Here is a 16,067-nt window from a genome sequence, read left to right on the forward strand (position 1 = left end):
GAGAGGAGCCCTGTGATCTAACTATCAGATCTTGGTTTTCTGGAGGTTTATTTTGTTTTTTCTTGTTTCTGTTTTGTTTTCCTGAGGGCTGGGAGACTGTCAGGTTTAATGACCTGCTGTGGGACCAGCTGAAGGAAGATATACGTATTTATTTAATCATTTAGAGTTTAGGCTTTGTAAAAAATATATTTTGTATATATATACAGTCTCCAGAAATGGTTTAGTGCTCTACAGTTTCTTTCTTTTCTCAAGAATTTGAGTGGGGAATCATTAGAGGGCATTAATCTCACATGAGTAGTTTGTCAAATTTTGTGACTTTTTGCTTAAAGTCAGTTTGGTTGAACACCTGTGCTGTGAAGCCTGATGAGAGTGCTGGCCTTCTCTGATCTGGCTCATACTGTGTAGAAAATAAATGGTGAATGCAGAGAGCCCCCGTAAGGGTTCTTTAGGGAACCCTGGTAAGGAGTGTATCCCTTATCTTTTCAAATGTCTCTTGATGGAGCAAGGTTTTGCCCTTCAAAACTGCTGATCGAAAGGGGAAAACTTCAGGGTGTTGACTCCCTGCTATCAGCTGGAAAATCTCAAGAGGTCCCCAGCCCTAACGCAGAGAGAATGTTATTCCACAGCACCAAAAGGAAGGACTTTGTCTTTAAGATGTAATTGTGCATTACTGTGAGTAATTCAGAATAATGTAACATAAATAAATGATGTACCCATGTGCTTTAGTAGTATGAAATGTGTGCAAGAAATTGTTATATGAATAAAAAATGAAAATAAAAATGTACTTCAGGAGAAAGGCAGGTAATTAAAGTTAAGGGTAAGGAGTATCATCAGGGAAATCTGCCTCTTTTGGGCAGAAATCTTGCCTAAATTCAAAGACTTTTGTCCTTGAACCTGTATTTGTGAAGGAGGTCCCAATCTAAAAATGCCTGAAATGTTTGTGACATTATGGGGGTGCTGAGCACATCTTTTACTTTAGTAACTTAATCAGCACTAGATATGTCACTTATATTATTTGGATGTGATCTTATCATACTTAACTAAAACTTATATCCATCAAGTACTTGGCATTTGAGCTGTTTTTTCCATGCTCAGAAATTTGCAAGACTCATCTGTGTCTTTCATCTATGCTATTTTCTGGTCAAAGTCTACTGAAAGCTGAATTTACCTAAGCTGCTTTTAGTAGTTCATGTATGTTAAACTGCTATTCATGTTCTAACCCTGTCCTAATGGTTATTGCACACTACATCCCATGTTACTCTAGATACTGTATGTTCAGGATTAAATTACAGGTGAACTGCCTTGGTTTTCAAGTCTCTCCTCATCTCAGTGTTAACAAGTCTCCCTTTGGAGATGGAGTGCACTTGAGTTTTCATTTGTTCCTGCTTCAACAGGACTGACAAACCAAAGGTTTTCAAGCACAAATAATGATGTCATCAAGGTTAGTGTGATCAGGGTGTTTGAGGGTGCTGGTCACAGATCTCTAACAGCACAGGCTGTGCCAAGAGCAGGTGGGGAGTTCCTGGATCTACTTTGCGTAGAAATTGTGTGATTCAAGGGAACACTTCTTGTTTTACATATTTGTTTTGCTTGTGTATTGGATGCTTTTTAAGCTTCTTGTACAGTGAAGCCTTGGCTGCCTTGTGAAACTAAAATAGTAGAACTTCAATAGTTTTTCGACAAACAAGTAAATTACAGCTGTTCTTCTGGAAGTGGTTAAGAACTCCCACTATTCAGTCCATAGCAGGTTGGCACTGACTTGTGCCAAGAGCCACTGTCAGTGAAATTAATATTGTTCCCCAGAGGTCATGTAGCGGACTGTTGCCAACACAAACAACACAACTGCAGATTTTCCAACTGTTAAGATTATAATGTGAGCTCCTTTAATCATAGCTTGTTCACATAGCTTGGAGGCTGCTCTCACTCTTTGCAAATATAAAAAGTAAGAAAAGCGAAAGTCGATAGTTTTATTCGAGCCCTCAGCACAGTTGATCTTGACCAGCGTGTCTCAAAGTGCTTTGAAAAGCAAAGTGGTCATCAATGTTTCCACAGCAGGTCATTTTTCCTTCCCATGCAGAAAGTTGGTACCAAACCAGTGAGAGATGTAGGAATAAGGCAGAGATGCATCGAGCGGTCTGGTGCTTTGTCCAATAGGTCAGTCACTCTGCAAAATCAGAAAATCAGTTTTTGTTAGGAACAAGAAATAAAGATCATCAACGTTTTGTTCAGGTGTCTCAGCTAGCAAATGTAGAACATGCATCTTGTACCTGAAAGGAATAATTGCAATCTATTTCAAAAAAAAAAAAAGTTTGGGAAATTACTTTGAGACCTATGTATGCTGCAGGCAGCGGTAAATGCAGGGCTCTCTGAAATAGTGAAGAACAGGGCCGTTAAAACATACTTCTATATGCTTGTAATGTAATTCATGGACTATTTATGTGCAGCTCATGGGAAAAAAAAATCACAGATATAGTCATTTTTCAAATAATAAGCTAAACTGATGCAATTTACTGCAAGTTATTTTCATAAATCATAATGAAAGCACGGAATTTTAACTTTGTCTTTTTGTATGTGAAACATTAAATATGCTGTAGTTATTGAAATCTATAAAATTGTTTCTTTATTTGTAAATTGCTTTTGAATAAATTAAGATTTTAATGGATTTTCTTATTCAATAATATATACTTTGTATTGACATTTTTGCTATTTATTCTGTCAGGATTGTTCACAGTTGATTTGCTGAATATTTGCTAGTATTTGAAGTTTTATTCCTGTGTCTGTGGACAGGCATTCACTGAAATAGCTGTAGCAATTTTAGATATATTTGCCCTTCAGCTGTGTTTTACAACTCTTGTGGCAGAGGTGAGCATCCTTGCAGCAGGGTCATCAGGGCAATTCACAGGGATGCTCCTGAGTCTGAAATGAGGAGAATCGGCTACCTAACTCTGCCGACTTCATCAGATACCACCACAGAGGGAGCGTTAGAATTTACATCTGCATGATGGGTGTTGTAAGTGATGGGTGAGATGAATCACTTGTTTAATTGATTGTCTGCTTTAAATTTTTATTATATTTAATCTCTGACAAATGTGAGCTGCTGACGGCGGAGTTCTGGCACCTATATTATCTGCAGCAGCATTGATAGCAGAGGTAGGTCCGTTTACAGTGACCCTCAGCATACCCAGCAGACAAGACCTGACACATTGGGTAGTGTATTGAGGAAAAGTGTTGGTGAAAGGCTAACGTAAAAATGTGTCACTTTCAGAATCCTTTTTTTAAATGCTGGCTGTGTCTAGGAAAGTGTTCACCTTTGAAAAAACTCTAGCTCTGTCTTCTCTGTAGCTTCTTTTGGATAGTGGAGGGTGGTATTAGAGACATCTTTGCATTCCTGTCTTCTGGCTGGACCAACCCAGTTCCCTCACACAACAAGTGCTCTGAAGGCTTTGCTCTTGGTAGTCAATGCATTCCAGTGCTAGAGTGCCCAAAATTACTCTGTGCCCCAGAGGTAGTCTCATGACCCACAAATAAAGGGGAATAATCACTTCCATCCACCTGTGGCTAACTTATTCTTTGCAGGGATACCCTACTGGTTTCAGCGCTCTTTGTCCACTGGGATTACAAGGCCTTGGTACCAGACAGAGAACGCGAGAGACAGAAACCCAGTAGTGCAGGACAGTGGAGAGAGTCAGAGGGCTGTCATGTAGGAAGCTGTTAAATTCTACATGGGTCTGGTGGCTCACTTTGTAATCTCAGAGAATGTCTTTCTGTAGGTCTCAGCTCTGCAAAACCAACATCTGCCAGCCTCATAGAATGGCTGCCACCTTCCCAGACTTTCCCAGCATCCTCCAAGAACCACTAGGAAATTTAATGGGTTTTCTTGTTTTGGCAGGTTGGGCTGATGGCAGGAGAGGCTATGAATAGCAGTTATAATGACTGTATGAAATGCGTCAGCCCTCTCTGACTCTGAAATCCATCCCCCTGAGGAGGCAGGGGCACAGAGGTGACTGTTAGCAAGGCTTTTTTTCCCCTTTCCCCTTCTTCCCTGAAAATTTATTTGCAGGAACCTCTGTACTATTTGCACATGCAGCTGCTGACCTGCACAGCAATAGTCTGACTATTGTAAGCATGACGATTATTTTAATTTTCAGTCATTCTAAACTTTACCCATACTGCTGTGACAAGAAAGAACAAAGGGAACAAGTGTGACAGTTTAAGTTATCAATGTATAAGCACGTGTTTGTTGGTTTTATCAAGTCAATAACCCGAGCAAGTATTCGCATTAATGAAAACTTTAGATAAGATTTGCATGTCTCAAGAGGTGATGGTATATGAGTTTTAATATAGCTGTTCTGAGAGAGAGGGGAGCTTTGGGGAGGTAAGGAGCTTGCATATATTGTATGTATTTTTTGGGATATTCAGCTTTCCCTCGTTTTTTTTGTAAGTGCATTAACTGAGTTTCTGAGTGCTTACGTTCTGCATGTTGTTAAGCCTTTGTCCTTCTCCCCCACCCCTGTTTATCCTAAATTTGAGAATAGAATAAATTCAACATTTTTATTATATGACTTGCATGTAGAGTAGTACACAGAGTGAGAACAAACTAGATAGATGCTTGTGTCTAAATGAGATGCTGTCTGAAGTCATTTGATTGAAAAATAAGAGCTGTACAGAGGTAAAGTGCTTTCAGAGGATGCACCTCTGTAAAAGTGGGGGCCATGCACTATTTTTGATAAGTGATCTTTATTTTTCTTCCTCAATGCCATTTTTCCTTACTAATGATGAAATCCTTTACCTTGTTTTTTCCTAAATTTATTTTACTACTGTGTGCTTGTGAGTCAGGCTGCCTGGCTTGCAGAATTTCTTTGCCAAGTTGTTGTGCCATTTTGCCTTTTTTGTTGTTATTTTTTATTTGGAAATGTCATGTTATTTTTTATTTGGAAATGTCATGAGAAAGTATTTCACTGGCAGCACAAGAGATGTGGCAGCAGAGGTACTTTGTCTGCATATGTAGAGCTTCTCAGTCTACATTTTCCCACTCCTGATCTTTATTTCAATGTTTTGCTGACATCTTCATTTAGATCTCTGTGAAGAGAAATTGGGAACATAGTTTATTTATAGTGTGAAATATCCAGTGTGCTTTCTTATGGAGGCTTCAAATAATTTATTATTAAATTATAGCATGTACCACTTAGAAATATTAATTGTTGTATAGTATTTTGAGAATCATGAAAAAATACCCACTTGCTCTTTTGTGGTATACTCCAGGTTGAAACCAAACCGGATGCTGATGTTCTGGAACATGATGGTAGATTACAAAGAACATCTATTGTGTTTATTAAGTGCTAAGGTTTAAAGATAAATAAATACAGTGATATTGCTCAATTTTTACTCTACAGCACCTGTTTTGTACTGAAAAAAGGTAGAACGCTGCTTTGCTGTAAAATGCTGATACTCAGGAAGAGTGAAATGCACTGGGAAGATTTTAGGGAACCTTAATGAATGGTATGACTGAAACTGAAAGCTGGAACACAAATGCTGCAATAAAGTTAGAATAATGAAGAAACACAAGTAGTCAATTAAAGGTATTATGCATATTTTAACATTATATAAAACATGATAAAAGCAGTAAAACTGATTTTCTGCTTTTCGTATTTAAAAAAAAATGCTCATTGCAAGCATTGCATTAGCATATAAATTTAAAACATTCACTATGTTTTTATAAGAAAGAATATCAAACATTTAAGCTCTGTTTTTATGTTGTAAACTGTGCTTGTAGCATACTCAGTTTACAATAGCTTTATGGAGTTAGAGGTGAGTTTTTTGTTTTACTGAAATGATGTACTCATGTGAATATGCAGGTGGAAGGTAAAGTTCCCTATTACTAGTGCTGAGCTCTGACACATTTGAATTTTGTTCACGTTAACAGGGCAGAGACGTTAAGGATTTATTAGATGTATGCCATGCCATAGTTCCTTGAACAGTTTTAATTCTGCATAAACAAGTGCTTCCTCTGAGCCCAGCTGTCCCTTCCTGCTTCCCTCCACATCCCACTGCTTTTGCCTGTGCTCCCTCTTGCCTGTCTTGCTAGGAACAGCAGAGTGAGGTAGTCAAGATTAAAATCAATCATTACTCATTAATCCACTTTTAAGCTACCAGTACTTTTGCTTGTTTGAGTAAGTGGCTTCACAAACACGAGGGGTAGCCCAAGGCAGAAGGGTGGCAGGGATGGGAAGAAGCAGCTGGAGGTGGAGGAGAGGAGCACACAACCTGTTTGTCAGCAGCCTCGTTTTATGAACTGCATCATCACCAGGGGAGTGGTGGTCTCCTTTCTTGTAAGGAGCATAAAGTTTGTCAAGCCCAGCCATTCCCCACTAGCGGTTTAGCACTCTTCTCTTTCTCTTGAACTGATTTGGTTTCACTGTCAGCATCCTGCCACCGTAGTTGAGGCACAGGGTAGGTATAGAGGAGGTCTGGGCATTTATCAATGGCTTCCTGAATCTGGAATTATCCAGGGCTTTCCTCCCATGACAGGACTGGGCAAGAGGAAAGAGAACAACTGACCCATCCTTCTATGTTTTCTTCTGTCAACTTTTATACCTATTCTTAACTTATTTTGGGTAAAGAAAAGGGCTTTGCAAACAAACTTGGCTATTGTGCAGTAAATTACAGTCCTTGCTAGGATATGGAGGCTTTAAAAGTTTTAAAATATCTTGTGCAAAATTTTCTATGTTACAAAAAATTTTTTTAGTTACATTCAACCATACTTAGCTTTTTGGGTACTGGAAAATATAGAGATGCTTCTAAACATATTGCTATAATGACTGTTGTTGTCTCAGAAATAGGCCTGTAAACCTGAAGTGCATTGCTTCTCTTTATAAGTAATAGCCATTTTCTTGGTTCCCTTTCACTTTTGAGGGAGGCAAGAATGAACCAAGGTTAGTAGGCTTCCCTTTTGTGAAATAACTTATTCAGATTCATGCAAGTATTTTATACAGAAAACAGGCGAGAAAGCACTCCTCTGTTTCCTTTCACTAATGACCCATTTGGGTGCCTCCAGAGAGTTCTTCGGTCTCACCTGGGAACCCTAAATTGCAAGCTCTGCTGAATACAGATGTCTCATTTGATAACTTTTTGACCTTTTTCTGATACACCTAAGTATAGGAAGTTTAAGAAGATCAAAGCAATTTCCTTTATAAAGAATTTTATATTTCATCTTTAATATTAATGTGGGAACTTGTTCCATCAGTTGTTCTTCATTATCCATGGATTCTGATGGTGACTTTTGAGAAGAGCAGTGGGGAAGATTGTTTGCTATGATATTACTTGGCAGAAAGTCAGGCGTATTCTACATTTCCTATGAACGGTATCTGCTGAAAGTCAGCTAGCTGCAGAACCAACTCTGCTTGCTGTGCCTTAGCAACCATGAGTAAAAATCTGCTGCCACATGGAAACGGATTGGGATTCATGACAATACTCGCTATATGCAGCCACCGTCAAACAGCAGTAACATTTCATCTGTTAAACGCAATGCCTATATCTAGTTTCTGCTCAGAAACCCTGTAGAAGTGAGTGATATCAAATGCAAAAATGTGAAGTTGGCCAGGAAATAACCCAAACTGTGCAGTGATTTTTCTTTCCCTTCCCCCCTCCTTGCCTGGAATGACCAAGCACTTGGATTAAATGAGCATTTTACTCGTGCAGAAATTGCTGCCTTCTTGTACTGCACATTGGGGATGGATTGTCGGGAAGGTATAGCCCAGCTTACTGCCAGACTTCATTTTCATATCAAGGCTGGAATGGAAATTCACTTATTATTTAGGTGCTTGCTTTGAGCAAATCAAACAATTTTTTGAAAGAAAAAAAATACCAACTTCCATCAGTTGAATGTTTACAGTCCTTTCTATTGTTATTAGGATATTATCATTTTCAGGGTACATAATGAGAGAAAGAAATCTATGTAGGAAAAAAAATAATTACTTTTTGAATTGTGTAGAGTGGGAGAGAAGCCTGAGGGAAATTAATAAATACCCCGGTGGATTTTTATTTTTTTTCCTGAGCAGCAGTGTTAGATTTGAATGATTAGTGGAGAGAGAAAAGCACAAACGTATGTTTGTTTTTGAAAGTGAATTTGGATTCGGCTATATGATCATTTTATATACACTATCTCTCATGGTTGGAACGTGAGAACTTTCCAGTGTGAATACTTGTGAAAGTGTATTTTAGGCTTGGATGCTTAAATGCTTTTTGGAAATCCATCTGAATGTATAATTTCCTTTGTGGTCACATTATTCAATTTAGGATTCAGGTTTTGAGCAGTTGCAGAAATCCCCCTCTTAGGGAATAGAAATGATCTCATTACCAGGTAGTCTGGGCTACACCACATGTGTTTCCAAATTTGATGTTTTTTTTTTTTTAGACTATTTATATTTAGGGAAATAAGTCCTGATAGAGCACAGTACTGAAGCATTTATTTAATTTTAAGCACACCAAGTAATCCAATTTGGAATGCACAAAGTACTATGTTAAATTCTTTAGGGACATAGTGATAGTGCCCTGAAACTACGAACGCTCAATTTCTTATATTTATACACAAACATGTTCTTAGAACTGCTTATCAGCATGAGGATGATCATGGGCATGTTTGCAAACTAAGGCCCGATCAAACAGACAAATATATATGAATGTTTTAAGCTGCAAACTGTTAAAATTTGATTGTGTACTGCAAACTTTTAATCCAGATTTTAGTAATACAACTAGTTGAAAAGCTAATTATTTTAAAAACTTGAAATGGAAGTTTAAGCAATTTGCTGGGGGGAGAATAACACTGATTCTGCCTGTTCTTGTTTCTTTGAGGTTTAAAGGTGCTTAAAGGTTTAAATCCCCTTATTCCTTCTTCTAAATATTTTACAATCTTAATTAATAAAAAAAAAATCGTTAATTAATAATAAAAAAAGCTTTATTTTCTTGCTAGCTTGAGAATACCAGAACAGAAGAAAGGCCAAACTCTTGAATCCTGTATTTGAAATTATTTCCCTACAATTTCCAAGGCCTCTTCTGTAGTGTTAGTGTGACTTCTAGTGTAGACAGGTTGCTGGCTGCTACCACTGTACTAAATCCCAGCAGAGGAAAGCACTTGAATTGGAGCTCCAAGCGCTGTTGCTTTGTGTCTTTCTGAGCATGATGGGGATTAAATTGCTAGCAGATGTATGGAGCATCGCTGATGCTACTGCGACTGCATTGCTGGCAATGGCAGAAATATCAGCAGTTGTTGGAACAGCTTGGGCAGGAGGGAAAGCACAAGCAGCTAGTAGACAACATCATCTGAAGTAGAGATGAAGCCAAATCAAAATCCCACTTTTAAAAACTAGGAGAAAATTCAAATGTGTCCCCAAAAGGCATGACTGAGAACATGCTCTGTGGTATCTTTATCTCGTGGTTAGAATGTTAACCAGTTTCTAGGAAATAAATAGGGAATTGCTGTCATGGAGCCAGTTCAATACTCTGTCATATAAAGAACTAACACAACGTCTCACAGTGATGCAATGCCTGATCTTTCAAATGAAGACTGAAAGGTGCCCTCTTTTTAGTACACTTCATCTTGTATGATATGCTGTGGGGGAATTTTTTTCCAAACCCTTCAAAAATCAGATTGTGCTCATATATTAAACTATTTTCATCAATAGCTTTACATGTTTAGCTTTATGTAATGGGAGAGATTCTCAGCTTGTTTGAAAATAATTGTCCAGTTGAAGTGGTATAATTTTAAACCCAGGTATAGGCCAGACTTGGTAACATCAGTCATTTAATTAGATACTGCTTTTAAAAATCTAGCTGGAATTTTAAAAATCTGCTCTGCTCCCTGTGTTTCTAGTGGTTTTAAATATCACAGCAACAACCTTTATAACGTTGCCCAATTTCAGACCACATTATCTGTGGTGTAAAAAGATGCGGATCCTAGCAGTGCTATTCCAAAACATTTCCTGAGCCACCTGTCCCAGCTGTGCCCTCCTATCCCATGTAGGCCGTGTCCCCAAGCTGGGCTGCCAGCCCCATGCCCTGTTTGTACTTCAAAATCACGTAGTCCAAGGTGCATCTCCCTGTTCCCTCCTTCTTGCTTCCCCTATGGGGAACCTGAAGCCCCCCCTGTGTATACCTGTTCATGTATTATAGAAGAGCCCTCCCAGTGGGCACCCAGCACTCTGGGCCTGCTCCTTCCCCATCACAGGACCAAATGTGCCACCACATCCCCATCTCTTCCCCGCCTCGTGGCTTGGCGCAGATTCTCCTCGAGCTGGCAGAGCGTCTTGGCACAGGCCCTGGTGCCTCTTCCAAGGTGGTTGTCACTAGGGACAAGTTGTTCGCCTGATGGCTAATGAATTTGCTTTAAAAGCATGTTTTGGCTCATTCTAAGAGTTATTTGCAAATGTGTTTTGAATTGGTGTTTGTGGTGGTGGTGGGGAGTCATTTGGGAAAAGCAGCCTGTATTTACTAAATACCTTCAGGGAGGAGTGGTGCTTCCTCCTTGCTAGCATCAACAGCAGAGATTACTTTTCTTTATTCTATTCCGGAACACCACTTCTTTGGGGGTCTTGTGGCTCTCCTATGCAATTTCTATTTTCTTTGTAGAATTTTAGGTATGTAGGTTCCTGCCTGACATGCGTAAATGTACTCTCTTAGGCTCTGTTTTTATGCTTGCTCTGGGCTGATCTGGGTTCAGGCTACCACCAAAAGAAGCCGTTGTCCTGTCTCTCCCTCTCCTCTTTCAGGGCTGTGAATTCCTTCTCTCTCCCCTGCACCAAAACTAGCACCATGTGGTTTGAAGGGTAAATTAGAAAACTTTTTTGCTCTATTAGTTTTCAATCTGAGTCACCTTTTACAGATTCTTTGGAAGTAATTCATAGCTCCAGCCATCTTCTGACGGCTGAGTACATGCCAAAGTGGGCAACATGATTTCAGTTTTCATGATGTTGTAGGTCTTCTGTGGTCTGGTGGAAAAAGGGAAAATGCCCTCATGGCCATTTTCTCTGTTTTGTGAACCGACTCTTTTTGTTGCGTGTAGTGGCTTAGTAAGTGCAACCCAAAAGAATGTCTGACTTTGAATTGGAAGTCAAAGTTTTACTGCCTGATGCTTTTTCACTTCATAGGATGTAATTAGTGGCTACTGATGTGTGCTGCATAAACAAGACTAGTTATCTCGGTGCTAGGGCAGCAAGCTCTAGAAAGTGACAAATTTGGACCTAGTCCAGCCTCTTAAAACAGATATGAAGCAGCAAGTGTAAAGGTACCAGTTTCACTTGGAATTAGCCCAGAGAGAGCACCTGCAGGCCCAGACGAAACATGACCGGACACACGTGGTGTCTGAGGTACCGGGGTGCGTGCAGACCCAGCTTGGGGGTCCCCCGGCTCCTGAGTGGGTCAGGCTCCCTGCTGCCAGACAGGGGAGCTCTTGCTGCCCTTCTCTGTTCTCCTTCCCCTCGTCTCTACTGACTCTCCTACGCAGCCTTGCGCTGGCTCTGGAGCTCGCCCAACACTTTGAGAGCTGCTCCAACTTACTGAAATGCCATACCTTTATTTCCAGTCTTTTTTTACTGAGTTTTTGCCCTCCTCTTTAGTAAACCGGACTGACAAGTGACATGGGTGGTACGAGGTCAGTGGTGAGAGCCCAGCAGAGGCAGGGGGTCTCAACTCACTTCACCTCACAAAACCAGACCACTGGGTTGTTGTTCCCACCAGCATCACTGGAATTGGCTTGCGGATGATAACAGCGTTAGCGCCAGCCTGCAGGGAGGGGTGAAATCGATGTCTGAACTTGGACCATGCTGCTGTAATGAGGCTTGTTGAATGAAAAGCTTGGACACAAATCAATTGAAGCGTCGGTATGTAAGGCTGCTGCAGCATCGAGGTGTTAATGACGTGCCTGCTAGAAAGAGTAAGTGGGGCCAGAGGCAACGTTGCGGTCTTATGACACATTTGTTGGGTATGGGCGAGGGGAATGAGGCTTTTATGTTACAGTATTTCCGTATGGGTCTGCTGTTACGCATGGAACTACACTAACATTTTTGATGGGCATGGGAGGGTAAACACTGTTTGATACTTCTGTGATTCCTTGTCACTTCCCTTCCCTTTCTAAAAATACGGTACTATGAATACGGGGGGCAGGGTGGAAAGCAGGTGGCCTTACTGAAATACGGATTCTGTAATTCTTATGGTGTGTGAAGGATGATTTTCCTGCGATTATAATGTACCATGTGTGAATTGGATCCTTCTCAAAGTGAGGAATTAATTATCTTGCCTGCAAGTTGGAATAATGTAAGCAAGCACCACACAATCCTCCTATTGTTCTGCCAGTGCACCTGCACGATTTCTTCTGTTCCAGTTCCAGGCTTCTTTTAGGCAGTGTTTATTTGTGTGTTGTATGGCTTGTAGTGAAATAGAAATTATCGGTAAGCATCAGAGTAGGCCAGGTCACGTCTTTCAACACTGACAAGATATGGAAGTACCATGGTGAATATGGATGAGATAACCTGACTCTTTATGGATGTTTATCTCCAGAATTCCACTGTTAATTTTATAACTTTGAATCAACAGTCTTTACTGGACATCACTAAGATTTTGGCACTTGCATTTCCCAGCAGTAAAGAGTTGTCATTTTTCTTTCTATCTTCAAATATGAAACCTCTCTAATTTCACAGAGCGATCTGTTATTCTCACATTATATAAAAAAGGGAACAGAAAATTTGTCTCTTCTCTGTGCTATTTCATTATTTTGTATAATGGCATTATTTCTCTTGTAATTAATCTCTCCTTTTTAAGGTTACTAATCATAGTCTTTTCTTTCTCTTCTAATCTTATATTTTATCCAAATCCTTTATTATTCCCAGTAATATCATTGTCTGAATCCCCTCTAAATTTGGAGCATCCATTTCTGAGATGCTGTTACCAGTGCAACACGTGGTATGACAAAGGTAATGCTAATGTCCATTAGAGCAACGATACATTCCTAGTAGTCACCTTTTGATTCCTCATTTATCCCAATACAAGGTAATATTTTTTCCCTGTAATTAAGAACTTCATTTAAGAAGAATGGTGTTCCTTGAGAAGTTCTATGACCCTAAGGTGTCTTTAGTGAATTGTTAGTTTGTTTTAAGAGGTATTAGGGCCCACATAATTACATTTTTCCCTCCTCTAGTACACACTGCTTTCATGATACTATTTTTTCACTTCACATTTTGTAGGTTTATCTTGAAACTCTTCATTTTCATTTCTGTCCTTTCCTCACCCAAATAATTCTACAGAATTTGCCTTATTGCTAATCTCCTTTTCTAGATCCAGAGTAAATGTAGCAAACAACTCAGAAGTGAGTTTACCAAGCTTTTTTTTCCTTATGTGAAATGTTTTAGTTGGAGACTTACCTAAACTACTCAGATGACTTGATAAATTCTTCTTACTTATATCGAATAGCTAAAAGACCTAGATTGCTGCTAGTTTTTTTTTTTTGTTGTTGTTTTTTTAAGTCATAAAGCAGAACAAAACTAAAGCTCTACCAAACTGTCTTACAGACCCTGTCCAGAAGAATTTCAAATCCATACCTGGAAACTCCTTCAAACAAGGTACATGTCAAGCTTCATTTTAATTCCATTTCATATAGCAACATATTAGGAACATCTTTGCTTTATTTCAACCCCTTAGTCATAGTTTTGAATACACTTCTAGATGTGGCCTGCAGTTAAATCCAGTTAACAAATTACAATCTCTGTGTTAGAAATTGTTAATTTCTGTTACTGAATTTGCCAGCAAAATTGTTGTGAAGTCTGACGTGAACTTGCTTCCTATCCATTTACACTATTTTCACAGTTTAACTTATTTTTTCAGTATTTCAGAGTGTGAGAACTCTATTTTTGTACCTCATGTGACTTCACTGTCTCGGATTATTTTTTTATTCCTTGAAAGATTCAAAAACAAAAGAACCAAAAGAGGTGAAACTGTGGCATGCTTTTTCTTTCAAATTAGTTGTTCGTGTTACTGCTGTGTTTTGTTAGTACTGGGAAGAAATGTGAAAATGTATGCCTGAGTTAAACTTGTCAGTAAGTAGTCTGTGGAACCCAGGTGGAACACCTTTTTAGGAAAGATGGAATTATGTCCTGTTTTGATAGACCCATCTACAGTCTTAAGGTGTAAAGTACAGATAGGCATGGGGGAACCAAAACCTGTAGCCATTCTCCCAGCAAGGTGCAAATGATCTGACCTGTAGCTGTTACAGAATACCCGCAAAGTTCCTAAACAAAATGGAAAAAAACCTATAAAATGGCATTTTAGTATGTATTCAATTATTTAACACAAATACACGTGGAATAATTTTAGTTTCAACTCTCTTTATGGTTTTGCAATGGTTAAGTCTTTCTTTTTCACTAGAATAATTTTTGTTTTAATTTAGGTGCATCTGTTGTTCAAAGGTAAAATTGACACAGTAAAATCTCTGCTTTTCTAGGCAGACATAGTCATCCGGCCCATGGGGGCAACCAGTGATGACAGTAGGTATGGCAGAAGTTGGGGTGCATTTTCTATGAGGTTTTGACAGTTTGCTAGTCATTTATCAAGGGAGAAGTCATAGCTCGGAGGGAGGGAGGGAGGGGACAGTGGCAAGGCAATTTATTGCAATGAGAATAAATCCCTGTTTGTTAGTTTTCTATTTCTCTTTTCATTCAGATTTATGGAGAAAGTTCCTCCTGTGCTGGAAGAGCTCTCAGGAATATTTTCACACTACAAGCTTCTGACCTGATTAAAGACCGGGTGTACCTTACTGGAATTTGCAGGTAACCCAAGATCATTCATTTTAATCAACTGGATGGGTTTTATTTGTATTTGTCTACCTCCTTATTTAAAAAGAGACTAAATTCTAAGTAAGATCTTGTGTGTGTGTTACTAAGAAACTAAAATATTCGCTTAAAAAAATTAAAAACCTCATGTATTTTAATATTTTTTTCTTATGTCACCTTGTCAGTTTTTAGAAAGCAGTGATGGCCTGCCTGTCTGTATGTCCACTAATTTAATTCCTTACAGTTTCATGTAAAATGGTGTTTATTTTGCTGAAAAGAATGGTAATTCAGTCCTGGTCTGGAGTTATAGAAGAGGTTAATTGGATTCCTAGGATTTAGTTACACAGTGACTTTATTTTTGCATATAATTTATGGAATATTTCAGTAATGAAGTGATTTTCGATTTGTTACGCTACAGAATAAATGCTATTTTTAGTTATGCCAAAATATGTAGGTCTCGATTGTAACACCATTTATTTATATCCACATTTGAGGAAGAAGTTACAATTTTTTTTTAAGAATTAAAAAGAAAAGTTTAACAATCGTGCAAGATGAAGTACATCCTAGAGCAACACTCAAGGTCTTGCATATATGTTGTGTAGCTGTGTTGCTTATGCCTATGCGCTGAAAGGAGATAAAATCCTGAGGCTAAAAGCTGGATTTTATTTAGTTCTTATGTGTCTTCGGATGACTATATGCAGCACAAAGTGATAAAAATATTTTATATTGTGAAGTGTGTTACATGAATTAGGTATGTAAGGGAACTTACTCATCTAACATGAGTTTCCTTGTTGTAAGTAGGGGCATGCCCCTGAGACTTGCCAGAATAATTCCTTTCCTTGAAATGAATAGGGTTGCCTAAAACAGTAATTGAGACAAAGGGTTTGTTCTGTTGAACAAAAGGATTACCTCTTTAAAAAATTAACACACAAACAAAACTACAAAAAAACTGTTTTATAGAATTTGCATTTTAACTTAACTTTAATTGCATCTTATACTACAGAAATGCTTTGTCTATTTTCAGGAGAAGCTGTGTTGGATCAGAACTGGTAGACTGGCTCTTGGAGCACTGCCCATTTGTTAAGTGCAGATCTACAGCAGTTGGAGTGTGGCAGCTGCTTCTGGATATGGGCATTATATTATCAGGTCAGTGTTGATAGCATAAGGAAGGCTATCAGTTTCTTCTGCATGTGGTAATATTCTTTTTTTTTTTTTTTTATAGGAGAGGAAGAAGGGGAGGGGAAGCAAGTTGAT

At 38.8% G+C, this 16,067-nt stretch overlaps 1 protein-coding gene across 4 annotated transcripts in view; it reads left to right on the forward strand.

The window, feature by feature from the left end:
• Positions 1 to 16,067, forward strand: part of RAPGEF5 (Rap guanine nucleotide exchange factor 5) — a 161,342-nt gene that overhangs the window by 17,103 nt on the left and 128,172 nt on the right. For 3 of the 4 annotated variants that reach the window (XM_083824523.1, XM_083824524.1, XM_083824526.1), the window contains exons 2-4: positions 13,557 to 13,607; positions 14,704 to 14,810; positions 15,838 to 15,959. In XM_083824523.1, coding sequence (XP_083680649.1) covers positions 13,557 to 13,607; positions 14,704 to 14,810; positions 15,838 to 15,959 — 280 coding nt within the window. Of the gene's footprint in view, positions 1 to 11,617; positions 11,927 to 13,556; positions 13,608 to 14,703; positions 14,811 to 15,837; positions 15,960 to 16,067 lie in introns of those variants that run through there. The other variant, XM_083824525.1, reaches the window with a different exon arrangement.

This window comes from Anser anser, assembly GCF_964211835.1.
Source record: "Anser anser genome assembly, chromosome: 2".
Lineage (NCBI taxonomy): Eukaryota > Metazoa > Chordata > Aves > Anseriformes > Anatidae > Anser > Anser anser.